Below are 24,473 nucleotides of genomic sequence, written 5' to 3' on the forward strand. Positions count from 1 at the left end.
GGATGGGCACCCCACGGCTTTGCCGCCAAAACAACTCAAACTCAAATTCAAATCGGACATGCCAGGACCCCGACAACGCGTGCAGCGACTACGCGCCCACTGCGCACGGACCACGCTCGGCAGGCAAGGAACTGAGCTAACGTCCGACTGCTGGTCCTTTCAGAGGCTCGCGTCGCAAGGTACTTATAGCAAACACGCAGCCGTCCTTAGTTAGCGCTTACGGGCACTTCTTCTGCACGAGCGACGCGCCGTGCTCGGCGTACTCGGTCTTGGAGATCCACATTTCGTGGAACGAGCCGAGCGACCCGAGGATGGAGCCGCCAAGGAACGGGCCGAGCTTGCGCTCGGGATGCGCGGCTGCGATGAGCTTGACCTTGTACGGCGTGACCATGGCCGACACTTCGCGCTCGAGGCGCGTCGGCATGTTCTCAAAGCAAGACGAGCCGCCGGTCAAAACAATGTTTTGCAGCAGCTCCTTCTTCGTGTCGGCGTCGCCCTTGGCCGCGCCTTCGCAGATCATGGTCGGGACAAAGATGCCAGACGACGCGTCCACAGCATGCGACGTCCGACTCGCGGCGGCTGTGTCGTACGCAAAGTAGCGCTCCGCGACGCTGAAGCGCTCGGTGCCGAACGCGACTTGGGTGCCGTCCGGGAGCTCGTACGGCATCTGCGGGATCTGCCCGTTGGCTTTTTCATCAAAGAGCGTCTCCGAGACACGGCAGACCGTCTCCTTGATATCGTGCAGCGGGAGCGACGCGAGCGCTGTGGCGGACGGCAGCTTGGCCAGCTTGTCCTCAAGGCGGGCGCGCAGAAACGCATTGAGGGCGGCGCCGCCGACGGGCTGGCGAACGACGTTGTGCGCCTGGACGTAGCCTTCGAGGACGGGCACGACCGAGGTCGCGCCATGGCCCATCTCCACGACGAGGCCCGTGCTTCGGCCGTTCGCAAAGCACGTGAGCACGGCCGCCTTGGACACAAAGTACGCGGGCGCATCGTACTTTTCAAAGAAGAGCTCGGCGAGGGCCTCGCGGTCGCTCTTGCTCTCGTTGGATGACGTGGACACGTTGTGAAGGCTGCTTTCGCTCCATAGCACCGGGTGCTGCCCCGACGACTCGACGGCGAGCCGCTCGTAGCCTTCGTCGAGCGCAGCCTCGAGCTTGGCCATGGAGGCCACGTGGCCGTCGGTCGTCATGACGCCGTTCGTGTCATCCTTCAAGATCCCGCTGCGAGGACCGACGTACCGGGCCGCGTCCTCGCCTGCGAAGCCCATGCGGGCGCGGTAGCTCCCAAAGTCGCAGACAATCGCATTGAGCTCATCCCCGCCGCAATACATTCTCGACGCACGGGCCCAATCGCGCAATTGGCGTTCCTAACCGACGCCTCTCTCAGGCATTGTATGCTATACAAATCCAATGGTATTCGCTCGCCGAATCAGAATCCCGCGCCCTCGTGTCACAACGCCCAACACCTCTTGCTCATCACTGCCTTCAGTACTAGCAGTCATACATATTTGTCTTCGCCTTATAGAAGCGTGCACTAGTGCCCAAGACACCAAGAGAAAGGACGCAGTGCGACTCAGTCGTCTGCTAGGAAAACTAGATTATGGTACGCTGATACCGCAGTTGCCGGCCCTGTCCCGTTGGACGACTCACGGCACGTGCATGCCATGTTGACATGAGACGAGCTTGGAGGTGCCTAGGTGCTTGCTTTGTCAGTCAAGCGCTCAGCAACGCAGATGCGCTTCCGTGTTTTCATAACCGACTTTGGACCTGGTGAATCTTGTCGCGCGTTCGGATCCCGCTTGCGTGGTGCTCGTGCGATCCCTTTTAATGAAATGCAGGCTCCCATCTACTTGAGGTTTGTATGGACTTGAAGTCGTTGTCGCTCACGTTTACTGGACGCAAGATATGACCACGTCCCTTGAACGGAATCGTACTTGAAGTGCGCCCACCGCGCCACGCAAGGAGTCTCATACTCGGATTTGCAGCATGGTGGCGTGGCGAGCTCTGGCGATCGCGGTCCTCTTGGGCGTTGCCGCAGCCAAGAAGTCGGACTGCAACAAGTGCCACCGCACGTGGAAGCACCGATCGGCGGCCAAGCACCACGCGTGGACGCGCGACGAGCAGGAGCTGGCGCTGCTGCCAAAGCACTTTGACTGGTGCGAGCAAGGCATGTGCACCACGTCGTGGAACCAGCACATTCCGCAGTACTGCGGGTCGTGCTTTGCGCACGGGTCGCTCTCGAGCGCCAACGACCGCATCAAGATCATGAACCACAAGCTCGGTCTCCGCGGCCCCGACGTCATGCTCGGGCGCCAGAGCTTCCTCAACTGCGCGCCAGGCCACGGCCTCTCGGACGGCTGCGGCGGCGGCGAGCCCGCGGACGTGTACGAGTTCATGCGCGTGTATGGCCTTCCGGACGAGACGTGTCTTCCGTACAATGCGACCGACCACACCAAGTACACCAACGGCACGTGCCCACCCGAGGGCTATTGCATGAAGTACGTTCTCTTCTGTTGACATGGCGATCCTCATGCACACTGCGATTAGCTGCATGTACACGCCCGAGAGCCCGGCTGTCGCCGTGTGTTTTCCAGTCACCAAGATGGTCCGGTACCGTGCCAAGGAATACGGGCGCCTGGAAGGCGAGGTAGCGATGATCAAGGAGCTCCAGAAGGGCCCGATCACGTGCGGGATCGCCGTGAGCTCCGGGTTCAAGTACGACTACGCGGCCGGCATCTTCAACGACACGACCGGCTTTATGGACATTGACCACGACGTCGAGATTGTCGGCTACGGCGAAGAGCACGGCGTCAAGTTTTGGAACGTGCGCAACTCGTGGGGTACCTACTGGGGCGAGAACGGCTTCTTCAAGATCGTCCGCGGCAGCAACAACCTCGCAATCGAGTCCGACTGCCACTACATGGTGCCCGACATCAGCGACGAAGAGCTCATTTGGACCAAGAAGCCCGCGTACGGCGGCTCGATCTACGGTCTCGTGCCCTTCAACGACGCGCGCTCCAAGAGACACCCGGTCACCGACACGTCCGAGATCACGGAAGCGAACGCGACGCAGCTCACGTCCCACGAGAAACCCGCGCACACGACTGCGCACCGCACGCCCCACCCCGACGACATTGTACCGCCCAAGCAAAAGGACGGTCTCCGGAAAGCAGAGGCCAATCTCATGGCGGTGGAGCCCCCGCCGTCGGTGTCGCTGGACAGCTACTCGCCCGCGCAGCTGGGGCTCGCCTTTCTCGGCGTCGGTTGCATCGGCTTTGTCGCGAGTATGGTCGCCGCCACCAAGCTTCGCCAAGCGCGGTACCAGATCATCGAGTAGAGAGACCGTGTAAACATCCCAACGAAGCTCGCATGAGCGTAGATGTAATTACGTAATACCGGTTCCTAGTTGGCTACTAGGGCAAAGTGGCAGTGACGTCGAGTCGCCGGAATGGAAGTAAGCATTGGGGCATGGTAACTTGTACTTGGGTGCAGAACAACCGCACGATCCCGTACAACCAAGCACGCTTCGTCGACGCAAGTGACTTCTTCACGAACCGTCGCAACCGACGCAGACCCAGCTCGTCGCCGCAGACCTGAACTGACGAATATTTCTTCAAATCACCTCATTTCTTATATACAATCTCAGATCTATCTCAATCAGAGTGGAGTACTCGATCGTCGTCCCTGTCTGCAAAGTGTGCTGCGCAGAGAGAGCATCTACACTCAAATCGGTGACGACATGACCGCGCGATATGTGGGGCTGCTAGCTTGGTGCCACCTCGAGTCTCTTGACAGTCGGCTACCAAGTGCAGAGGCTGTGCGTTTGGCCCTGGGCGCTCTGTCGTGCGATGAACTTGTCTGGTCTGCTTCAAGCCCACATCTAGCAAGCCGCTCTGGGATCGAATGGGCTGCGCAGAGAAGTCGAGGTAGCAGCGGTCACGTCGGGGCTTCAAGTTGAGATACTCTTGAGAACAGGAAGTGGTCGGCAAACGGGCGCCACGGATCTTCGCTCGGATTGGTGCGTTTCAAACGACAACTAATATCTGTGCCAGCTGGTGGCGGGCCACGTTTTTGCAGGGTAGGGACGGGGTCCTGGCCAATACGGCAATATGGTTTTCAATAAGGTGAGGGGGTGGCATTGATTTCTACTGTAGGGGGTTCCTCGAAGAAGCCATGTCAATGCCAGCCAGCACAACTGAATTGCCCGCCGGCGATGACGGGCATGAAGCTTTGCTACTGCACCGACGTCGAAGGCAACATTGACTACTTCAACAGATACGTGGCGCTCTCCGAAGGCGTCTACTACGACAGCAACGGTCGTCTGGAGCTTCGGCCAGGCTACATCTTTGTCTTTGGTGGCGACGCGGGCGACAAGGGCCTCGGCACGTTGCGGTACATGGCAGCCACCACGACAACGTCATCGATGATTGCCCTGTGTAGTTTATACCGACTCCTTATTGACATCAAAACCAAGTACCCGACGCGGGTTGTTCTTATTGCGGGCAACCGTGATGTCAACAAGATGCGCTTCACATCCGAGCTCACGCCGACCGAGCTGGACCTGGCCACGATGAGCCGAGGTCGTATTAATTTGCCCTAGCACACTTACGAGCATGGCCACGTAGATCTCGTGGACGGCCCGCTCTGGGTCCCAACCAAGGGGCGTGTCAGTGTCAAAGACTTCTTGTGCAACGAAGTGCTGCAACAATCGCCCGACACCGTCTCCGCGTCCATGCTGGCAAGTGTTAACAACAAAGTACGTGCGCTAGTTCGCGATCACGTCATGAATGAGCGAAGGTGAACCGAGTCAAGTGGATGCTCAAGCACACGATGGGGTCGGACGGCGACTTTGAACGGCGGCGCGCCGAGCTCCAGGACTCGAAAGCCGACACCGTCTCGGACGAGGACGTCGTGGCATCGTACGTCTCGTCGGTCGAGGCGGGTGGCATCCTTCGCGAATACCTGCAGCTCTGCGTCCTCAGCTACGTGCATGGACCCAATCTGTTTGTCCACGGAGGTGTCATGAACAAGGACGGCGAGGGCTGCGTCGGGTACGTGCCGTCGTCCGAAAAGCCCCAGGACGACCTCTCGATTGCGTCGTGGGTTTCGGCACTCAATGGTTGGTACGACAGCCAGCTGGCCGGGTGGATAGCGCAGCCGACGTGGCTGCCGGACCACTCGTACCGAGGCGGTCAGAGCCTCCAAGCGTACGGGCTTCCGGTCGCCACCCACAGCGTGATCAACGGCCGCCACTTGTACCCGTCCGGCATGCCCCGCTTGCTGCCCGAGGACGTCGTTGCACGTCTCTGGCAAGATGGCGTCCGGCGCGTCATTATGGGCCACACGCCGCACGGCATTTCGCCCACGATTGTCAAGCAGCCATCGCCCGATGGCGGCGTCTTTGAGACCGTCATGTGCGACACCAGCTACAGCGATGCGAGTCGACCGGACAACCGCGGCAACTGCGTCTCGGAGCTCGTCGTGGACGGCGAATGTGCCGTGTTGCGCGGTCACATTGACACGGCGTCCATGCACGAGGTCTTCGACTTCTCCACCAGCGACAGCAGCTGTGTGGGGTATCAGCTGCCAAACAACGGTCCGTGGGTCAAGCTCCGCACAACCGACGGCGCGTACCTCGTGTGCACAATCACCAACGGCTTCTTGTACACCTACGAGGAAATGGAGGCTGCGGTCGTCGAGTCGCTCATGACGTCGTCCACCGAGGCTGCGTAATCTCGGTCAAGAAAGGTCTTGTTCGTAGCGTCCGCCCATTCTCTTCCAAGAAGACCCTGACAACCACTTGGGTTGTTGATGGCTTCACTGTGCCAAGCCCGGCCAAAGGAATTCCCTCAATCCCAGTCCAGACGACCCTATTAGCACCCTCTGCGCCTACCAAGTCGTTGGCGTGGAGCTTCTTAGGCCCATCGTAAAGATACTGCTTCCTCAGTTGGCTACTAGTACTTGGCGCTCGGGGCTGTCGAGTCGTCTGTCCTGTCGACACTGGGACGCAGCTCGCAGCGACTCCCTTCGAGCACTGGCAGGCCATTGGTGGAATTTATGGGGCCAAGATTTTCCAGCGTTGCCATTGGTCGGCTTGACGTTGAAGTTGCTGGGCTTCGATTTCGGGCCAAGGTCATTTTCGCTTTGGTCGCATCATGCCAACAACCAGCTTCCTCATCCGGCGCATCTCGCGTCGGCTCGATGAGATGGACGAGCGTGCCGCCCCGATCTCCGAGGCCGAGTGCCATTCCCTCATGCAGCGGTTCAACGACAAGAGCCTCCTTCCTGCAGGCTGTCGCAGACTGCTTGAAAAGACACCCGATCACCAAGCTCACAGTGATCCAGCGACGACACAAGCGATGGTCGCATGACAGAAGGTCGTGCTCGCTCCAAGGGTGCTGAGTAATAGCACTTCTATCCTTGAATTCATCAACAGTCCGTGTCTTGCTTGTGTGAACTCGCTCCGCCCAGGCTCCGATTGCCATAAGATTTGGTAGAGCACGACTAAGATGAGTACCAAAGACATTTTAGTTGGAGCGTATGCACGTTGGCACGTGGTGTCAGTGGTCTGTTGTGGTCAATCAGCCACCAGGTAGCAGAGCTCTCGAGCACCTTGGTTCCGGCGGCTTTGTCTTTTTACCGACACCTGGTCGGTCCTAAGCGACAAGACAGCTGTGATTGGCTAAAATAGGATGTATTTTTCGCTCAATCGTAACCTTCCTTTTCTCCCCACGTTTTTATAATCACAGTCTCGAATTTGCTCGGTTGCAGCATGGCCGAAGCAACGCCCTTGGTCGTCGACCTCGGGTCTCCGGACGACGTGTACCTCCGCCGGGGTGACGACTGGGTCGGGCCGTCGCAGCTGAGTCGGTCTGACCTCATGGCGCACTTCCGCCTGGAGGCGCCGCTCAAGGCCATGGGCGAGGCGTCGCTGCCTGATGGCCACAAGCACCTCCTCCGCGGCTTGGGCTTGAGTAACTCGAGTGCAGCAGACGTTATCAGTAAATATAGTTCCAATGTCTCGCTCCTGAGCGTGCTGGAAGGCGTCGCCTTCGGCCGGCCCATCGAAGCCATCCCCGACCACGTCATCCAGAAGGGCTTCCAGTTCCCAACGACGGCGCCCACGCCGAGCGCCGTGTACCGAACAACATCCGCGACAAACGGCGCCGCGCCACCTCGCTCCGGTCTCGTGCGCCCGCCGCCAACGTCGACGCTCGGTGACCACGCCATCGACGCGAGCGCGCTCTCGGAGAAGGAGAAGAAGGACATGAAGAAGAAGGAGAAAAAGAAGAAGCGCGACCGCGAAGACGCCGAGACGCTCAAGACGGTGCTCTTGCCCTTCCTCCAAGAACTCAAGGGCATGACGTGGAAGAGTACGCCGATCGCATCCTCTCCTCACATTGCGTACTCATGTTCATGTAGCGTGGCGCATCAACGGCAAGCCGGGCAACCCGTTCATTGAAAAGTACACGCGCGAGAACTGCAAGAGCCTCGGCGTCCCCAACTACTTTGACTTTATCCAAGTGCCCATGGACCTCACGCGCATTGGCGAGAAGATCCAGCGCATGGAGTACGTCGAGCTCTCGCAGCTCACGCAGGACGTCGCGCTCCTGGTCAACAACGCCAAGACGTTCAACCCCGCGGGCACGCCCGTGCACCAGATGGCGCTCGACTTCCAAAAGGTCTACGACGACAAGCTCGTGCAGTACAAGACCATTTACGACGACGTGCACGCGGACCGCAAGAAGCGCAAGAAGGAGAAGAAGAAGAAGAAGGACAAGAAGAAGGACAAGTAGGTTTCCCGTAAGTTAACAGCGTACTACACATGCATATCAATCTCTTCATACGGCGTCGCCACGCAGCCCGGCGCGCTCGTCGTCCGACCGCAGCGACTGGAGGTGACCGAAGCGAATGGACGGCGGCACGATGGGCACCAAGTAGAGCCACCACTCGTGGCCAAAGTAGACGCGCAGGTTCGCGGCAAAACCCAGCGCGTTGCCGCTACGACCGGCCATAAAGTCCAGCGTCGTCTTGCCCTGCGAGAGGAGGTAGAGATGGAAGAGACAGTACCCGCCGAGGAGGAACCCAACGCCAAAGCTCAGCACGGTAATGAACGACACAAAGAGGCTGCGGTGGCCCGTCGAGCCCACGAGAAGCGACGCCGACCAAAGGCACGAGAGCGACGTGTAGAAGAGGAAGAGGATAAAGATCTTCTTGGTGCGCTCGCCGACGCAGTTGGACGTCCATGGGCAGTGGTGGTCCATGCGCGAGATGCAGCGCATGCAGACAGAGCAATGGTGGAAGTTATCGGGCTTGACGCAGTCGCATTTCTCACAGTAGCGGGCTTCGGTGTCGATGTCCCCGTCCTCGGGCGAGAGGAGCGCGGCCACCGAGAGCGAGGGCGAGACGAAGATGGCGCCAGCGTAGGACACGACCATGAGGAAGACGAGGACGCCCTCGATGACGACGTCGCCGGCGGCCAAGCCATGCGTCGTCGCGATCGCGAGCGCCTTGAGGGCCATGAGGCCGACCGCGATCCCGACGAAGACCTTGGTCATGGGCGGCTGGCAAATTAAAATATGATTGTTCAAATGGCTATACAACCGCTTACAGGACCGTCTTTATTTATAGAAATATGGACCATACACTTTGTGTTTGTATGTGTTTTTTTTTTGGTATTGTATCATTCTCGAACGGCCCAAGAGATGCACGTTTTATTTTACTTTTTTATATTATTATTACGACTCCAAAATTACGTGGCACGCTTTACGGCGTTTCGCTCTCCTTCTTGGGGCCACGCGGCTGGCGCGGACGCCGGGGCGCCGACGACTTGGCCGCTCCGCTCTTGGCCGACTCACCTGTCGGCGACGGACTACTGCTCGACGGCTTGGTAGCGCTGCGCTGAGGGCGGGCCTTGGGCGCTTCACCAGCGGCCGAGGCTGCAGACGCCTCCGTTGGCGTCGCCTTGGGCTTGTACTGGCGGCGAGACTGCTTGGGCTTTTCCGCAGCGTTGGCGTCGGCAGCAGGCACCGTTGCCGGCGCGTTGTTGCGAGGCGAGTTCTTGCGGCGGTTGCCAGAGCTGGGGCGCTTGCCACCAGCAGCGGCCGCAAATGACTTGGTCGGTGCCGCAGCCTCTTCGGGCACGGGCTCCTGAACGTCCTGAGGAGCAGCGACGTCGTTCGCGACAGCCGGGGTTTCGTCGGCGACAGGGACCTCGGCCACAGCGTCCGGCTCGGCAAAAAAGTTGATCTGAGGCACTTCAACAACGGCCTCGGCGACACGGACGGGGTTCACGAGACGGTCGACAGCTTCGCGCAAGTCGTGGTACGACATATCGCATGCGAGGACCTTCTCGCTCTGTGTCAAGTAGCGCTTGGCTTCAACCAAGGACTCGGCAAGGTTTTCCTTGAACGCAACCTCGGCAGGCGGGCGCGTGCCGCCCATGAGCACCTTGACAAAGTAGTCGAGCGCAATCGGCACGTCGTGGCCCAAAGCCTGGTGCAAGCTCACGGCGTGGAGTAGCTTGAGGATTTCGCCGACGTACTCCATCTTCTCCTCTTCGAGATCGTGGGTTTCGACCGCCGGCGTCGTCGGAGCGGGCGCGGTCTCTTCTTCGTCCTCAACAACGTTTTCGACGACGGCGACAACGTCTTCAACAACGGGCTCCGCCTCGACAGGAGCCTCGACCTTGGCGGAAGCCGCGGGCAGGATCGTCGTCTCGACAAAGACCACGCGGAGCGCTTCAAGCTCGGCGTACATCTTTTCCACAAGAGTCTTGTTGGCAAGCACCTCAAGCTGCTGCTCGTTGAGCGTCTTGTTGGAGCCGACCATGGACTCTTCGAGCGACTTGATCTTCTCCTGCTTCTTCTTGAGCGAGCGCAGCTTCTTGTTGAGGAGCACGACGTACGGGTGCTCGATGGCCGCGTAGTCGATGGGCGCGGGGGCGGCCTTCTTCTTGCCGTTGGCCTTCTTGTCGTTCGTGGTCGTCGTCGCGCGTGCCAGGCCCATGTCTATCGCGTGCTTCGGTCGCTCTGTGACTGGCGAAAAAAACGTAAAATGACCCCGCGATGTCTCCACACAAAATCCTCTGCCAATCCGGATACGGGGCGTTCCACAAATCTTCGCCCCTTGCACTTGACGACGAAAAAAGAACCTCGATCAGGCGCGCGCGGGTTTATCCGGATACATCCGTTGTCGCAGGGAGCTCCTCCTAAGTGCGCCCTGGCATCCGCCACCTTGAGGTTCGAGACCACACAACCAACAGCCGCAGCACAATGAGCACCGCCAAGGCCGCCGCCAAGCAGGCCGCGAAGGAGCTCCTCGCGCTCTGCGCCAAGGAAGGCGTCCTCGTGCCCACAGACCCGATGAACGCCATGATTCAGGCTGGCACGATGCTCAATGCGACGCGCGAAGACGGCGCATACAACCTCGACGCGGCCTTGAAGGCGATGACCGACAAGTTTGGGGCCAAGGCGCCCGAGGTGAAGGCAACCAAGAAGCGAAAGGCGCCGGCTAAGAAGGCCAAAGACGGCGACGAGGCCAAGGGTGCTGGCGACGACGAGGATGGCGGCGAGGCAGCAACCAAGAAGAAGAAGATTGCGCAGGCCACGAACGAGAAGAACCAGGCGCTGGCCGAGGCGTTTGCCGAGCTCGCGGGCTTTGAGTTCAAGCGCGGTGAGAAGTTCAAGGGCGGGTCGTACTCCAAGGTCGCCAAGGCGATCCGCGATGCCGAGGACAAGATCGAGAGCGGGAAGGCGGCCATGAAGCTCAAGGGCATTGGCAAGGCGAGCGCGTCCAAGATTGACGAGTTCCTCGAGCATGGCAAGATCGAAAAGCTCGAAGAGTACCGGGCAGGCAACATGTAATCGTGGCTAATACTCGTATGACAGTAATATGCGTTCGCATCTTGGCGCCAAAGCACAAGCAGGATATAGTGTGAACAACACACATTCTGGCTTGTCCGGATAAACGTAACAGTGGTAAACACGCGCTCGGGCATGGATTTCGCCGAGTCCTTCCTCGCCAACCTGTATGACGAGGAAGAGAAGCATGTCGATCTCGATGACCACCCACCGCCTGGAGCCTCCAAGAAGCGGAAGCTGACGTCGCCGCGCGAGGCCAACCCGCGGCTCCACCTCGCCTTTGCGGCCGCACCGCTGCTGTCGCCCATCGTGCACCGCTCGGCCATGGCACCGCCCAAGGCTGTATGTCGATCCGCCCTATTTGCATGTACTCATGGCTTTGCAGATGCCAGACGAGGCTGCGCCGCTGTGCCTGGGCAAGCAGGAAGAAAACCGAGACCCTGCCAACTCGTCGCTCGAGACGTCCGTTAGCAGCGTCGGGTCTCTGGTCCGACATACCCACTTACGCAGAGTCAAGCGCTGAGGTGTGCGTGCTGTATAGGACAATAATCTGTTGGCAGACTTGCTGCCGACAGGTGCAAGCCCGGCGCTATCGAGTGCGAGCCCGGCACTTGTGGCTGGCAAAGACGCCGCTCCGAATGAGACCCTGGACGCGTTCGAGCTGCCGCCACCGATTCTCGCCATACCGCCGAGCATCAAACCCGTTGTAGAGCCGTCGGTGGTGCCGCCGCCTCTTCTTGTCGTCGTGAGCGAAGCGCCACCTGCGATTGAAGCCGCTGCCACCACGGCCGACGCTCCTGCCGCTGAGGTATCTTCCGCCCTAGCGCCAGCGCCTGCCAGCGCTCTGCCATCCACCGAGAGCAGCCGCAAGGTGTCAGAGGACGAAAGCGTGGCGAGCGTCGAGGCTCCTTCGTCGGTCGAAGACGACGACGACGCCGACGCGATTGCAGCCGAAGTTGAGGCCGAATTTGAAGCCGACGAGATTGCCGCCGAGGTCGAAGCCGAGTTTGCCCAATCCGACAAAGTTGAGGCGATGACGCTCTCGGACGACGACGTCAACCAAATCAAGCTCGTGCTGAAAACTTCGATCGCCAAGCAGCACGCGAGCAGCGGGTCGTCGCTCATCGGCCTCGAGACTCACGTGGCGCAGGTCGAGAGCCTCCTCGAGCGTACGATCGTGCACGGCGAGAACCAGTCCGCGCTCCTTGTCGGGTCTGTCGGCAACGGCAAGCGCAGCATCCTCCAGAAAGCTGTGCACCAGCTGCAAACCGCATATGCAACAGCGCACCCGTTCCACCTGGTGCACCTCAGCGGCAGTCTCTTCAGCAACGAGGTCGAGGCTTTTCGCGAGATTGTGCAGCAGCTCTCGCCGGACGGCGCGATCGGCCAGCGCGTACGACCGTCGACCGCTATCAGATCTCATAGACGGCGTAGAGCGTCGCCTTCTTCAACATGTACGACTTTATGAAGCAGCTGCTGCTCGAGAAGGCGCTATTGAAAGAAGCTGTCGTCTTTGTCCTCGACGACTTTGACGCGTTTGTGAGCGAAAGCAAAGCCAAGCAGCTGCTCCTGTACAACCTCCTCGACTGGATGCAGGTGCGGATACCCGTTGCGATAGACCAACAACCGTACCCTTCCCTGTAGACCAAAGACGTGCGCATTGGTCTCCTCGGAGTCTCGAGCAATTTCAACATTATCTCGCAGCTCGAGAAGCGCGTCAAGTCCCGCTTCTCCAACTTTCAAATCGTCGTGCTCCGGCAGCCCATGAAGAGCATCTTGCAGGTAATAGACACGCTGTAGGACGCATGCAAACCGTGGCTAGCTGCTCTGGATGACGCTGCAGCTGCGCGCACACGAGTGGCCGCTCACGAACCCGCCGCCCGCCGCGTACTTTACCGCCTACGAAGAAGCACTGCACTTTGCGCTCTTTGACGCGGCGTCGTCGCTCTTGCCAGAGCTGCAGTACTGGTACGACCTCGGCAAACCGACGCACGTGTTTCTGCGCGTCGCCCACGTGGCCGTGAACACGCTCACGCCGACGTCGCCGCTCTTGGGACAGAGCCATTTTGAGACGGCGATGGCGCAACTCGCGCCGCCCCACCAGCTCCAGACGCTCCAAGGTACTTTCAATGTATCGCTCGCGACCGACATGGAGCGTAGGCATTACGACGCGGGAGCTGACGCTGTTGCTGGCCATGATCGCGTTGGAGCGCGTCGGGCGCAGCTCGTACTCGTTTGAAATGGTGTTTCAAGAGTGCAACCTCTTTTACCGCAAGCACTCGCTCAAGTCGCCGGGGCGCCTCGACGCGCTCAAAGCGCTCGACAACCTCCACTCGCTCCAGCTCATTCACCACATGTCGGGCTCGACGACGGCCGCGCAGCAGGTGCAGCCCGAGTTCCGCCTCCTCCAGCTCACGCTGCGCGCGTCGGTGATTCTGGACGCGATCAAACACAAGCGAATTGCGTGCACGACGCTCATCGAGCAGTGGGCGCTCAACGGCTTATAAATATATAACAACGCTAGAGAACGCAGAGCGTTGTTCGACAGCTCTGGAGAAACGACACGACGTTGTCGTGGCCTCGGTGCAGCGCCATCGTCGTCATCGTGCTCTCGTCGAACCGCAGGGTCTTGGTGCGCAAAAGCAGCTGCAGAATGGCCACGTGCCCGTGGTACACGGCAATCTTGAGGACCGACTGGAGCGTGAGCGGCGACTGCCGGGGCAAGAGCCACTGCACCATGGCGACGTGGCCCGCCGCGGTCGCCCGCTCGATCGCCAGTGCGCCGTTCCATTGCTGCTGCGGATGGTGCGCACTGAGAACGACGATGATGTCGACATGACCGTGCGATGCGGCCCAGAGGTACCCGTTCGAGGTGCAGCCTTCGCGGCGCTCTTTACAGAGGTAGGTGACGACGGCGACGTGGCCGTTCTTGGCCGCTTGGTCGAGTGCATCGACCGTGCACGCTGCGTGGCGGGTCTCGTGGAGGTAGCGAACGACATCAAGGTGCCCGTGCATCGCAGCCCAGTCCAGGGCCTTGGGTGTCAGCGCTCCGTGGCCGCACGACGCAAGGCGCCGCAGCATCGCCACGTCGCCGACCTTGCTGGCGTAGTCGGCCACGGTGTGCGGCAAGCCGAGTTGCTTCCACGCAGCGATAAAGGTGAGTGCGGCGAGCGGAACGCCGGGCTGGTACGCGAGGACGCGCTCGACGAGGTCGGCATTCGAGAGCACAACCAAGCAGCTCATCGGTCTTCGAGGTGGCCGAAGTGAATTTGGTTGCCTTGCGATCTTCGGCGGCGGCCAATCGCCCGCCACTTGAATCAAACCCGCCCATGGAGCGCTTTTGATTGGCCCGACGGCGCGTTGTTTGGCCAATCCGAGACGAGGGTCCACTTCAACTTGAGTCTGGCGGCTCTCGGCTCATAGGACGAGGTTTCTGGCAACTCGATCGTATCGTACCAGCTTCGAGTTAGCTCGTCGTGCACCAGTAGTTTGGCAAAGACAAATTGTACAATGGTACACTCTGTCTCTACATACACTGGAAATCACGAGGTGCAATGTGTTGCGCAGCTGGAGACGGTTGTTCCACGCGCTTCGACGTTGCGTTCGCACGAGCATTGCCGAAAGCCTGATCTGCGATACGACGCTGCTTGCGGTCGCTCCTTCTGTCGCTCCTCGAGAGCAATCCGACTCTTGTCTACTCACTACTGTCTGCTACATGCACACACAGTACTCGCCAACACGACCTTCAACTGCTGTCTTCTTGGGTTGCTCGCGTTGAGTAGAGCCGTCACGACAGCTGCTGCTTCGTAGACGAGACCTGACTGCACCGGTCACCTCCTGGATCTCGGCATTCCGTGTCGGCGGCTCGTCATCGAGACGGTCCTTCGGCTTCAGATTGCACTACGGGCGTCACGGCGACCGGTGTACACAAAAAGAACTCGACCGCTCGCGTCGCTGGTGCAGCTGCTCGATGTACACTATTTCGCGCGACTGAATTTAAAGTGTGTTGTTAGTTACGGTACATGTGCTTGTGCAATGTGTATCCACGCATGCTACCAAACACAAGATCGTGTGGCAGTCTGGATCGATTCGCCTGCTATTACGACTCGCAAGAGAGGAAGCACCTCTGCACGCAAGTATAGTATATATACACTAAACTGTACTACAGACAATACCAATAGTACGTAGCATCTAACTCGATTTAGGTTTATAGTTGTAAAATAATAGTCGTCTAATAGTTGGTGGTAGATAAAAAGGCGGTGGCGTGGGCTTAGTGGATCGAGAGGCTCAGCGCTTCGGTCTTGAGCCCGAGCATGACGTCGCCGCAGCCGCGGACCGCGCGCCATTCGCGCACGTGCGGTGTGCACATACCCATGCTCTTTCGCAGCCGCTTGCAGCCCGGCGCGATGCAGAGCTTGTCCTTGCGGTGAAGCTCGCAGAAGCCACCGCCGCGGTCGGTGCGGACGCAGTCGCCGACCGTGCACGTTCGGCAGCCGCCGTGCTTGGCGCACTTGTTGCCACGCTGGGCGCCCTTCGTGCAGCCAGGCTCGACGCAGCGCTTGCCACCACCGTGGGTGCGGCAGAAACCGCCGCCCTGCGAGCTCTTTTCGCAGCCGTTGAACTTGCAGCGCGCGCCGCCGCCGTGCGCCTTGCAGAGGCCCTGGGACTGCGCGGCGTTGGAGCAGTTGGGCACCTTGCAGCACTTGCCACCGCCGTGGCCGATGCAGAACTGTCCGTTTTGCGCTTCCTTGGCGCAGCCGTCCATGCTGCACTGCTTGCCACCGCCGTGGGACTTGCAGTAGCCCTTGGAGCGGACGTTGCGGAGGCAGCCGTCCATGGCGCAGATCTTGCGGCGCGAGTGCGACGGCGCGGCGAGGTCGTCGTCCGTGTCGACCGTGCTCGTCGAACTCGAGCTGCTGTTGCTCGTCGAGCGCTGCATCGCGAGCGGAAAGGCGTAGAGCGGCTCGACCTTGATGGCCGGCGGCTTGTGCTCGTTGAACTCGCGGTCTAGAAAGCACACGAGCTCCGGGTCGTCGAGGAAATGTGTGGTGATGCCGTGCGCAAACGGGATCGGCTCGAGGCTGGCACTTTGGAAGGGCGTCATCATGCTGCAGCTGCTGTACTCGGCGCCGAGTGAAATGGAAAATGAGCTGCACACGTGGTGGCGTCGCGGCAGGCCACTCTCGCAACATGTCGCTTCGCCCGATGTAAAGAAAACAGATGCAGTTGCCAGCAGAAGATACTTTTCAGATGAGGCCAGTGCTCGGCGATGGGTGCGCCGTGTCCAAGCCGCCAGCGATATCAGCACCGGTACTGTAGGTCCAGGGAGAGCTGAGAACGCGGCAGCTCCCAGCCTCCTAGCAACCGTCGTTGTCCCTTTGCCGCTCCCTTTGGTAGGTACCGGTGCGGCGCCAAGGCGGGGATGGGCTGCTACTCACAGCGTCGAGAAAGATTCGCATATGCACTTGCGTGAGTCGCGACCCCCTGTCCTTGAAGCATTGGAACAATCGGGTCGGCCACATACGCACAGGTCCACGACGTCGCACTGAGGCCAGCGCGCGCTGCAAACCACCTTGGCAGTTGAAGTCGCGTTGATATATATCGATGTGCTACACTGTCATGTCCATCAGGACCAGACGACCTCGCCGTGTCTCGACTGGCATCGTCGTTTACTCCCTCTAGACCAGTGGGCTGCTTCTCCACGTGGCGGCCATCGTTGATGTGTACAAGGTCGACACGTGTCGGCGCTCGCAACGGGAGGAAGCCGCACTGCACCTGGGTTGATGCACATCAAGCAACGACGGACGCGATCCCGCGTTCTTTGCGCCTGGGATTATCTCCATAGCCACGCACGCGGTCACACAGGTCACCGACAGGCCGCTCCTACATATCGCCAGCCGTCGGAGCAAGACTGCTATCCAGAAGTCTTCTCCGGCGGTGAGCCTCACTGGTACTACCCGTAGTGTACATGGTGCGTTGTCGACCAATCTCGACGCTCGCAATGTTGGGTAAACCAAGCGGGTCGCTCCACTGATGATGCGCGGCCCAAAAGAGTTGGCGCGAATCTTCTGATTCCATGTGTCTCTGCGTGACACACCGCATGGCGAACGGAGGATACGAAGCGGTCGCAGGTTTCGGAAAGCCTGTCTTGGTTGTATGCGTTTACTCTTGAACGCGGTCGCAGATCGAAAGAGCTTCCGAGAGCCGTCGAGCAAGGTCCTGGGAGGGGCTTCTCGATAGCCTTCTCGATATAGGGTCCGGTATCATCACGACGCCAGGTGCTGCACGACGCTGGGTGCGCATTCAATGAATGAGCAGCCATACGTTCCGGTGTGTGGGTTTCAAGGGGCGCACGCCTGCTGTCCACACAGATGGCATGAGCCCACTGTCGCGATATGGGATCTTGAAGAAGCGTTCCATCCAAGCGTCACGGGTGGTTGTAGTAATGCAAACGTGGCGCTGAAGCAAAGATGCAGATGGCGGCGGATCATCCTGGGAGGACGAAGCAGTCTCGACACTCCTCCTTGATGCGTGTCTAGGCGCTGTATAGACGCCAAGCCGAGCGCAACGACGAATGATGCGGAGAGAGTCTGAGGAAAGGCCGTCGACGCGCCAGGTATCTACTCGATGCAGCCATTGATTCCTCGACGCAAACCATTGTCAGCCTCGATCTCGCCTGCGACGCTATCTGTTCGTTCGACCACTTCGAGCCAAATCGGTCCAGAGGGATCCATGCAGGACGAACCTTGGCGTATTGCGAACGATCGCAGTTATATTAGACAAGATACTCGCTGCACAAGCACAAGCTTCTTACGAACCAAACTCGGCAAGCAATTACTGCGCTTCGTCTTGGCTGCGAGATGATATTGACTTCAACCGCGTGGTGTAGGTCGACGCACGTGTGGTCAGACGCCGCCTGCGACTTCAACCGCCTGCAAGGTGCCCAGCGCGTGCAGTAATATACGAGAACGGAAGCCGAAAGGAGCCGGCCTCGGGGAAAGGACGCGAGTAACTGCAGGTCGCCGATCATCGCGGCGCGAGGAGGAGCTGACGGACCAAAGACGATTACCGGCGCAGTAACAGACTCGGAATGTTTTCGCGCGCATTACTTCAAATCGAGATTGCTGCATGCGTTGCGGTTCGACTTGCTCGACTCAGCAGTGGAGCTTGCATTGGACGTAGTAGACCCTCGGAACTGCGAGTGGCAGCACCCACGATACCACAACAACACACAACACAGACAAAAACAGGCTCGTGAATCTCAAATTTGAATCTTATTCCATGCCATGTATCCACACCCCGCGTCAAAATGGTCGCCTTTCGACGATCTGCACCGGTACTCGGTGAAAACGACTCAGCTTTTTCGTCGAGATGCTTTGCTCTCCGTGTACCGTTGTCGTTGGTGGTGCGTCAAGGGACCATTGGCAGGCTTGCTGCAGTGTTCAAGGGTGATGTATGGGCATGATGTATGGGCTGCTGCCAATGTGCGATCGCCACGCCTTCGGCGCTGGTCAAATCACAGGAGCCCCAAGCACGTGCGTGAGCCAAATTGCCGCATGTGCAAGGCTAGACCCACCCAACTTGTCCTGGACTACGTCGGCGGCGTTCTCAGACTCTCTGCCGCGCGCCGCAACGACGCGATGCGCGCAGGATGCACGCGAATCTTGGTGGCCACATGGAAGAAGCCGCGTCGCGGCCAACGACGGCGCGGCTGCGGTTGACGGCGCGAATGCCACCCTGTATTGCGTGTTTTTAGCTCTATGACGGCCAGATGGTCTGGTGGACACCAAGCTATTGGCCGCCAGCTTGCAAAGTCGGACGATGCGGGTCTTGGTGGCGATCGGCTCCAACTTGGGTACGCATGGCGGTGACGACGACCAGCGCTGACGGCTACGTAGGCGACCGCGCTGGTCATCTGCACCGCGCCGTGGACGCGCTCAACCAGCTCGCGGGCGCGGTGCTGCAGACGTCAGCGCTGTACACGACTGTGCCGCAGTACGTCACGGACCAGCCGCAGTTCCTCAACGCCATCCTCGAGCTCGAGACGGCCTTGTCTGCCGTGGATCTTCTTCTCGTACGTCGCTTGGCTTTGCTGAGTGACGGGCGTTGGCGCTATCGCTGTCTCTGTCTAGTGCTTCAAGGAGATCGAGGTGCTGGTCGGGCGCACGCCGTCGGGTCTGCGCTACGGCCCGCGCGTGCTCGACGTGGACATTCTCTTTTACGGCGCCGACGTCATTGAGACGACAACGGCCGTTGGACCTTTGCACGTTCCGCACCTGCTCATCCAGGAGCGCGACTTTGTCCTACGCCCGCTGCTCGACATCGCCGCCGGTACGACGTCGCTGACATTATGTTGCGTCGACTCATTGGAGTGTGCAGACTTTGAGCACCCGCAACTGCACAAGACGATCCGAGAACTCTACCACGCACTGCAAGCCACGACCCACATTGAGACGCCGCCCGTGCCCGTGCTCTGCCTCGGCCCCAGTCAGCACTGGGTCCTGCACCAAAAGGTATGGATAGCCCAACGCGCAAAGTGCAAAATGGAGTGCTAGACGTACGTCATGGGCATTGTTAACGCGACGCCCGACAGCTTCAGCGCCGACGGCATCGGTAACTCGCAAGTTGCCGTGGAGAAGGCGCTCGCCATGGTTGCGTCCGGCGTCGACATCATCGACGTCGGCGGCGAGTCGAGTCGCCCCGGCGCGTCGCCCGTCTCGCTGGACGAGGAACTCGCTCGGGTACACCATTCTACAGCGTGCATGTGGTTGATACAAGACGTAGGTCCTCCCGGTCATTCGTGGCATCCGCGCCGCCTCGTCGATCCCGATTTCCATCGATACGACCAAGGCAGATGTCGCCAAAGCGGCGATCGAGGTACTTGCGACTACGTCCGTGCGAAGCTCTCATGCGACGCAGGCTGGGGCCACGCTCGTCAACGACATTTCCGCGGGCCAGGCCGACGTGGCCATGCTCTCGACCGTCGCTGCGTTGAAAGTGCCGGTATCCGCGTAGCTCGACCACCATTTCCTTATTAGTGTACTATGCGCCTAGTACATTGTCATGCACATGCGCGGGACTCCGGCCACGATGACGACGCTCAAGGTAACCATTCTTGCGACTCGGTGCCAGACTCACCGAGCCATAGGAGTATGCCAACGTCGTGGACGACGTCGCGTCCGACTTGCGGGCGCTCGTGGTGGCGGCCGTCGCGGCGGGAATTCCAACGTGGAACCTCGTCGTGGACCCGGGCATCGGCTTTGCCAAGGACAAGGACTTGAACCTGCAGCTCCTCCGACACGTGGCGACGCTCACCGCTCGCTGCGCACCGTGCCCCGTCTTGGTACGTTGATGACGCATCATCCTTCCGTTCGTAGCGTGCTTGTTAGATTGGCGCATCACGCAAGAAGTTTCTCGGCACGATCTGCAACAAGCCCGAGGCCAGCGACCGCGACTGGGCGACCGCCGCCACGTGCAGCGCGGCAATTGCGGGCGGCGCGGCCATCGTGCGTGTGCACGACGTCGCGGGCCTCATCGACGTCGTCCGCGTCTCGGACGCAATCTGGCGCTGATGCGACAAGCGTAGCCGTTCGTTGCTCGATCAAAAGCATCATTTCGCCTTCATGTCTTGATGGTCCACACCACAATGGTGGATGTTTGCGGACGCTGCCGGTTGCGCTCATCACGAGCTTGTCGCATCGCATGGAATCATCCACCGCCAATCTTCGTATCGACACCCGTTGCTGCGGTCGAAGGAGACAGGCTCGAGAACGGCTGGAGAACGGCGGACTGTTCGTGCAAGAGCACCCTGCAGCCTTTGGCAGCCCGGGACAAGTCGCTCGCAGCTACTAGCGCGCGAGTGTTGCAAAGTGGGCTCATGGACCCTTGCGTACGGAAGCGACATCTCGCTGTATAAATAGAGCAACACGGGGCTGTAGTTGGCGCAGTATATTTAGGCTCGCGGGATGGCCGACGACAACCTTCTTCGCGATGCGCTGGACGAGATCGGCTTTGAGACGATCTTTGCCGTCTACAGCGCCGGGCGCGAGTACGACTTGCGATGGCCGAGTGAGCATCTCATAGCCTATGCGCAGGGCGATCGCGACCGAGCACCTCTCGACCGTGCTGGCCAAGATGGGCTACAGCGTCGCGCGACGTGACCTCGAGCGGTACCTCGACGAGCTCGACCCGGACGCGACCGGCGACATCACCAAGGTGCAATCTCAGTAGCGTTAATGTCGCTTTGCGTGAACGTACACGTGGCGCTAGTCGGTCTTTCTTCAGTGGTTTGCACTGCACGCGGACCGGCTCGGCGAAGACGACGACGAGCCAACGACGCGGGACGACGAGCCCGAGCCGCTCTCGGCGATCCATAGCGAGATGCTCGACGCCAAGATGCAGCGCAAGCGCACCGAGGACGACGTCCAGCTGCTCGCGAACCGCCTCGCGCACCTCCGGTTCCTCTCTTTGGCATCGGCTCGTCTGATCAAATCGCGTGCAGGATGGAGGAGAAGAAGGCGCAAAAGAAGATTGACGAGGCCAACAAGCGCGCGCGCGAGATCGAGCTCGTCAAGAAGCGCAACGCCGACCACCTGCGCATGAAGCGCGAGCACATGGAGCGGCAGCAGTCCAACGTGCGCAGCGCGCTTGTCGAACACTGTACAACGCCATCTAGTATTTGCGTTCGAGTGCTCATTTCAAGTCCATTAGCCAAGACGGCGGTGCTCTCGCAGAAGCGCAAGGAGACGGCGATCCTCACGCTCACCGAGCAGCGCGCCAAGCAAGCGCAGGACAAGAAGGCGCGCCAGCAGCAGCTGAGCATGCAGCTGGCCAAAGAGAAGGAGGCCGAGCGCCACCGGCTGTTGCAGCAGTCCGAGGCCATCAAGCGCAGCGAGCTCGAGGCCGCGCGCAAGCGAGAGCTCGCGCGCAAGAAGCACGAGCAGCAACTCGTGCGCAACGCGCGGGACAAGCTCGCGGACGAGTATACGAAAAAGGTGCCTAGATGTACCCACTTGATACCAACTTGAAACTAGAGTGTGGCCGAAAACATCCTGCGCGAGATGGAGAGCGAAGAGGCGCGGCTCATCGAGAAGCTCCGGGACACGCAGGAGCACCAGAAGGAGGCGTTCCTGAACCTCGAGCACGCGATCCAGCTGACGCTCCATACTACTAACTAACACTCGCTTCGCACATGCAAATTGTTGTGGCAAATTTATGTCGAGAGCACTCGATATCAACTTGATACTTACATGGCGAGGACCATAAGAGTAGCGAGCGCAAGGAGCGAGAGGGCGCTCGTCGAAGCGTCGCTCGAGGTGCCGCGACCGCCGGCCTTGGCCTTGCTGCCACTGCCCGACGTTGCCGACTCGGTGGTCGCGCCCGAGCATGTCGAGCAGTCGGTGTTGTCGGCGCCACCGCACGTCTGGCATGGCATACCGGCGGGGCACTTGGGGCAGAGGCAGCCACACTTGGTGCCGACGACGTTGAGGAAGCCGCCGTTCTTGCATTTGACACCAGCGCAGGGCGTGAGCTTGCCACCGCACGTCGGGCCGTTGAAGCCCTCCTTGCACTTGCAGACGCCCGAGTCGACGTCGCACTCGTTGCCGTTCTCACAGGCCGCGTTCGACGTGCACGACCCGCATCGCGGATCGAGGCCGAGGAAGCCTTCGAAACAGACGCACTGGCGCTTGATGCAGGCGCCGCCGAGACCGCAGTCGACGTCGCACTCCTTGGTCTTGAGCGGCGTTTCGCACATCTTGCCAGAGTACCCTGCGTAGCACCGGCACGAGTAGCCCTTGGGCTCCATGGGCGCGTACGCATCGTTGCCTTGGCACGTGCCATGGTTGTTGCAGAGCTCGCGGTCGCCCGTGACGCAGCCCTTGGGGTGGCAGTACGCGTCCTTCTCTGCGGGATCGTCTTTGGCCCACGCCGACTGCTGCAAGCACATGTCGTACGAGATGCACTGATACTGCACGCTGATGGTGCTGCCCTTGTGCGCCGTGTTGAACCAGCACGCGGGATCCGAGAGCGAGAGGCCCTCGTTCGTCGGGCACGCCTGAGGCTTGACGGGCGTCAATGGCGACAAGGCCGTGTCGTTGCCCGCCGCGTCTTCGCCAGCCACCGGCGCCGCCGTCGTGTTCACAAGGAGGAAGCGCAAAGGCGCTGCCGTCGGCTTGGCGGGTGCTGCTGTCGGTTTGGCCGTCGACGGCGTCACGGCGTCTGTGTCCGTCACCGGCGCCATAGACTTATCGACGAGTACGCACTGCGCGTTGATGTAGCCGACCGTCGTCGTCTGGTACTGCGGGCAGAGACCGGCTTGGCCGCCGCGGCAGACCGGTCGTGTGCCATAGTTGGGCGTGCACTTGCCCTGCGTGAAGTCGCCCGAGTTGATGAGGATACACACAGTGCCAGGGTACTTGGCGCACTCGGCATCCGTGTTGCAGATACCGACGCTCTTGTCGCGCACGGGCGGCGCCACGCGCGCGGCCATGGCTACGCCAAGCAGGCAGAGGGCGTGGAGGAGCTGCATCAGAGGAGGTGGTGGGCAAATCGAACTCTGTCGGTGGCCCCAATTCGGCGAGTGAGTAATCGTCGCCGTCCATCAATGCGACCAGCTTCTGCAGGACATCCTTCTCCAGGTTTCTGGCTTGTTGTCGGAGATTCCAGCACCATTACTAGTGCATTATCGCAGCACGTCATTGCGGCAAATGCGCTCGTCGTCGACCATGGTGCGCGTTGCCTAGGGTCCAGCGACGCGACATGGCCTTTCTTAAACTTGATTAAAGTATACCCAGATCCCGCCGGCGAGACCGATGATCGCACGCAGCAGTCGCCAGAAAATTTGACGCCGAAGGGCCAGTTCGGACGGCGCTTGGATGAGCTCCGCTGCGAGGCTCGTTGTCGCAGCGCCCAAGCGTCGGCGCGGCGTCGGCCATCGACCGTTCGACGATCGTGGATCTTGGCCGTCGAGGAGGAAAGGCGCTGGCGCCAGCGACACGGTGTGAAAATTTCAAGCGCAGCGACCTGCGCAGCACCAGCTTTCCACGCAGAACCCTCATGTACCGGTACCCAACCGACCCAAGTGGACGATGGGTGCTCACTTCGGCCTTGACCTCGCTTCACTCTCACATCGTGCGTCCTCTCGACCTTGGACAGGGAGGCGGCCGATTCTCAAGCGTGCATCCGCGTGATCGCTGATAACGTCGCTCGGCCAAATGGTGGCGGCGGCTGTGTGCAAAGCTTTCCGAGACATGGCAATCCCATGGTTGACGTTAAATCTAAAACAGCTTACGTGGCGCGCTCGGCAAGCGGCCGCCACAAGCACGGGCTCTTACAGGAGCAAAGTAAAACAAGCGGCGAGGGCCGCGACGAGACCAGCGAGGTGGAGCGTGCTGCTCGCGTTGAGCCGGGTGGACGCCGGGCACGTCGAGCAATCGCGGCCGTCGGCGCCCCCACATGCCGTGCAGGTTGTGCCAGCAGGGCACTTGGGACAAAAGCACGTGCAAGCTTTGCCGGACGCGCCGCTCGTGTAGCCGCCGCCCGAGCACGTGACGCCCGCGCAAATGTCGAGCTTGCCGCCGCACGTCGGGCCGTTGAAGCCGTTCTTGCA

At 60.2% G+C, this 24,473-nt stretch overlaps 14 protein-coding genes across 14 annotated transcripts in view; 7 read left to right on the plus strand and 7 right to left on the minus strand.

Annotated features, from left to right (window-relative positions):
• Positions 1-217: 217 nt before the first annotated feature.
• SDRG_05333 (hypothetical protein) lies at positions 218-1,333 on the minus strand (the record flags this gene model as incomplete). The annotated part of the gene is made up of 1 exon (XM_008611046.1): positions 218-1,333. The coding sequence occupies one exon, from the start codon at positions 1,331-1,333 to the stop codon at positions 218-220; it is 1,116 nt and encodes a 371-aa protein (XP_008609268.1).
• A 578-nt stretch (positions 1,334-1,911) lies between these two features.
• Positions 1,912-3,431, plus strand: SDRG_05334 (hypothetical protein). The gene is made up of 2 exons (XM_008611047.1): positions 1,912-2,500; positions 2,550-3,431. Exons 1-2 carry the CDS (start codon positions 1,989-1,991, stop codon positions 3,337-3,339), a joined length of 1,302 nt encoding a protein of 433 aa, XP_008609269.1. The 5' UTR covers positions 1,912-1,988; the 3' UTR covers positions 3,340-3,431.
• Positions 3,432-4,209: 778 nt separating this feature from the next.
• Positions 4,210-5,854, plus strand: SDRG_05335 (hypothetical protein). The gene is made up of 4 exons (XM_008611048.1): positions 4,210-4,394; positions 4,443-4,582; positions 4,628-4,758; positions 4,800-5,854. Exons 1-4 carry the CDS (start codon positions 4,216-4,218, stop codon positions 5,733-5,735), a joined length of 1,386 nt encoding a protein of 461 aa, XP_008609270.1. The 5' UTR covers positions 4,210-4,215; the 3' UTR covers positions 5,736-5,854.
• A 903-nt stretch (positions 5,855-6,757) lies between these two features.
• SDRG_05336 (hypothetical protein) lies at positions 6,758-7,848 on the plus strand. Its single transcript, XM_008611049.1, has 2 exons — positions 6,758-7,375; positions 7,425-7,848. The coding sequence occupies exons 1-2, from the start codon at positions 6,775-6,777 to the stop codon at positions 7,796-7,798; spliced, it is 975 nt and encodes a 324-aa protein (XP_008609271.1). The 5' UTR covers positions 6,758-6,774; the 3' UTR covers positions 7,799-7,848.
• SDRG_05337 (hypothetical protein) lies at positions 7,844-8,560 on the minus strand (the record flags this gene model as incomplete). Its single annotated transcript, XM_008611050.1, has 1 exon — positions 7,844-8,560. One exon carries the CDS (start codon positions 8,558-8,560, stop codon positions 7,844-7,846), a length of 717 nt encoding a protein of 238 aa, XP_008609272.1.
• A 90-nt stretch (positions 8,561-8,650) lies between these two features.
• SDRG_05338 (hypothetical protein) lies at positions 8,651-10,110 on the minus strand. Its single transcript, XM_008611051.1, has one exon. It carries the CDS (start codon positions 10,008-10,010, stop codon positions 8,769-8,771), a length of 1,242 nt encoding a protein of 413 aa, XP_008609273.1. The 5' UTR covers positions 10,011-10,110; the 3' UTR covers positions 8,651-8,768.
• Positions 10,111-10,276: 166 nt separating this feature from the next.
• SDRG_05339 (hypothetical protein) lies at positions 10,277-10,867 on the plus strand (the record flags this gene model as incomplete). Its single annotated transcript, XM_008611052.1, has 1 exon — positions 10,277-10,867. One exon carries the CDS (start codon positions 10,277-10,279, stop codon positions 10,865-10,867), a length of 591 nt encoding a protein of 196 aa, XP_008609274.1.
• A 120-nt stretch (positions 10,868-10,987) lies between these two features.
• Positions 10,988-13,504, plus strand: SDRG_05340 (hypothetical protein). The gene is made up of 7 exons (XM_008611053.1): positions 10,988-11,206; positions 11,250-11,351; positions 11,406-12,257; positions 12,299-12,460; positions 12,509-12,646; positions 12,687-12,984; positions 13,025-13,504. Exons 1-7 carry the CDS (start codon positions 11,000-11,002, stop codon positions 13,369-13,371), a joined length of 2,106 nt encoding a protein of 701 aa, XP_008609275.1. The 5' UTR covers positions 10,988-10,999; the 3' UTR covers positions 13,372-13,504.
• SDRG_05341 (hypothetical protein) lies at positions 13,385-14,107 on the minus strand (the record flags this gene model as incomplete). Its single annotated transcript, XM_008611054.1, has 1 exon — positions 13,385-14,107. One exon carries the CDS (start codon positions 14,105-14,107, stop codon positions 13,385-13,387), a length of 723 nt encoding a protein of 240 aa, XP_008609276.1.
• A 935-nt stretch (positions 14,108-15,042) lies between these two features.
• SDRG_05342 (hypothetical protein) lies at positions 15,043-15,998 on the minus strand. Its single transcript, XM_008611055.1, has one exon. It carries the CDS (start codon positions 15,969-15,971, stop codon positions 15,135-15,137), a length of 837 nt encoding a protein of 278 aa, XP_008609277.1. The 5' UTR covers positions 15,972-15,998; the 3' UTR covers positions 15,043-15,134.
• A 2,662-nt stretch (positions 15,999-18,660) lies between these two features.
• SDRG_05343 (hypothetical protein) lies at positions 18,661-20,504 on the plus strand. Its single transcript, XM_008611056.1, has 10 exons — positions 18,661-18,719; positions 18,763-18,938; positions 18,997-19,195; positions 19,244-19,377; positions 19,420-19,605; positions 19,649-19,741; positions 19,784-19,867; positions 19,919-19,969; positions 20,013-20,207; positions 20,254-20,504. The coding sequence occupies exons 1-10, from the start codon at positions 18,686-18,688 to the stop codon at positions 20,434-20,436; spliced, it is 1,335 nt and encodes a 444-aa protein (XP_008609278.1). The 5' UTR covers positions 18,661-18,685; the 3' UTR covers positions 20,437-20,504.
• A 200-nt stretch (positions 20,505-20,704) lies between these two features.
• Positions 20,705-22,097, plus strand: SDRG_05344 (hypothetical protein). Its single transcript, XM_008611057.1, has 7 exons — positions 20,705-20,753; positions 20,803-20,912; positions 20,959-21,079; positions 21,134-21,321; positions 21,366-21,523; positions 21,575-21,858; positions 21,898-22,097. The coding sequence occupies exons 2-7, from the start codon at positions 20,830-20,832 to the stop codon at positions 22,039-22,041; spliced, it is 978 nt and encodes a 325-aa protein (XP_008609279.1). The 5' UTR covers positions 20,705-20,753; positions 20,803-20,829; the 3' UTR covers positions 22,042-22,097.
• A 12-nt stretch (positions 22,098-22,109) lies between these two features.
• Positions 22,110-23,393, minus strand: SDRG_05345 (hypothetical protein; the record flags this gene model as incomplete). The annotated part of the gene is made up of 1 exon (XM_008611058.1): positions 22,110-23,393. The coding sequence occupies one exon, from the start codon at positions 23,391-23,393 to the stop codon at positions 22,110-22,112; it is 1,284 nt and encodes a 427-aa protein (XP_008609280.1).
• A 711-nt stretch (positions 23,394-24,104) lies between these two features.
• SDRG_05346 (hypothetical protein) overlaps positions 24,105-24,473 on the minus strand; it is a 1,383-nt gene continuing 1,014 nt past the window's right edge. The window contains exon 2 of the mRNA XM_008611059.1: positions 24,105-24,467. Within this exon, the coding sequence (XP_008609281.1) occupies positions 24,195-24,467 (273 nt within the window). The 3' untranslated portion in view covers positions 24,105-24,194. The remainder of the gene's footprint in view (positions 24,468-24,473) is intronic.

Source organism: Saprolegnia diclina, assembly GCF_000281045.1.
Source record: "Saprolegnia diclina VS20 unplaced genomic scaffold supercont1.14, whole genome shotgun sequence".
NCBI lineage: Eukaryota > Oomycota > Saprolegniomycetes > Saprolegniales > Saprolegniaceae > Saprolegnia > Saprolegnia diclina.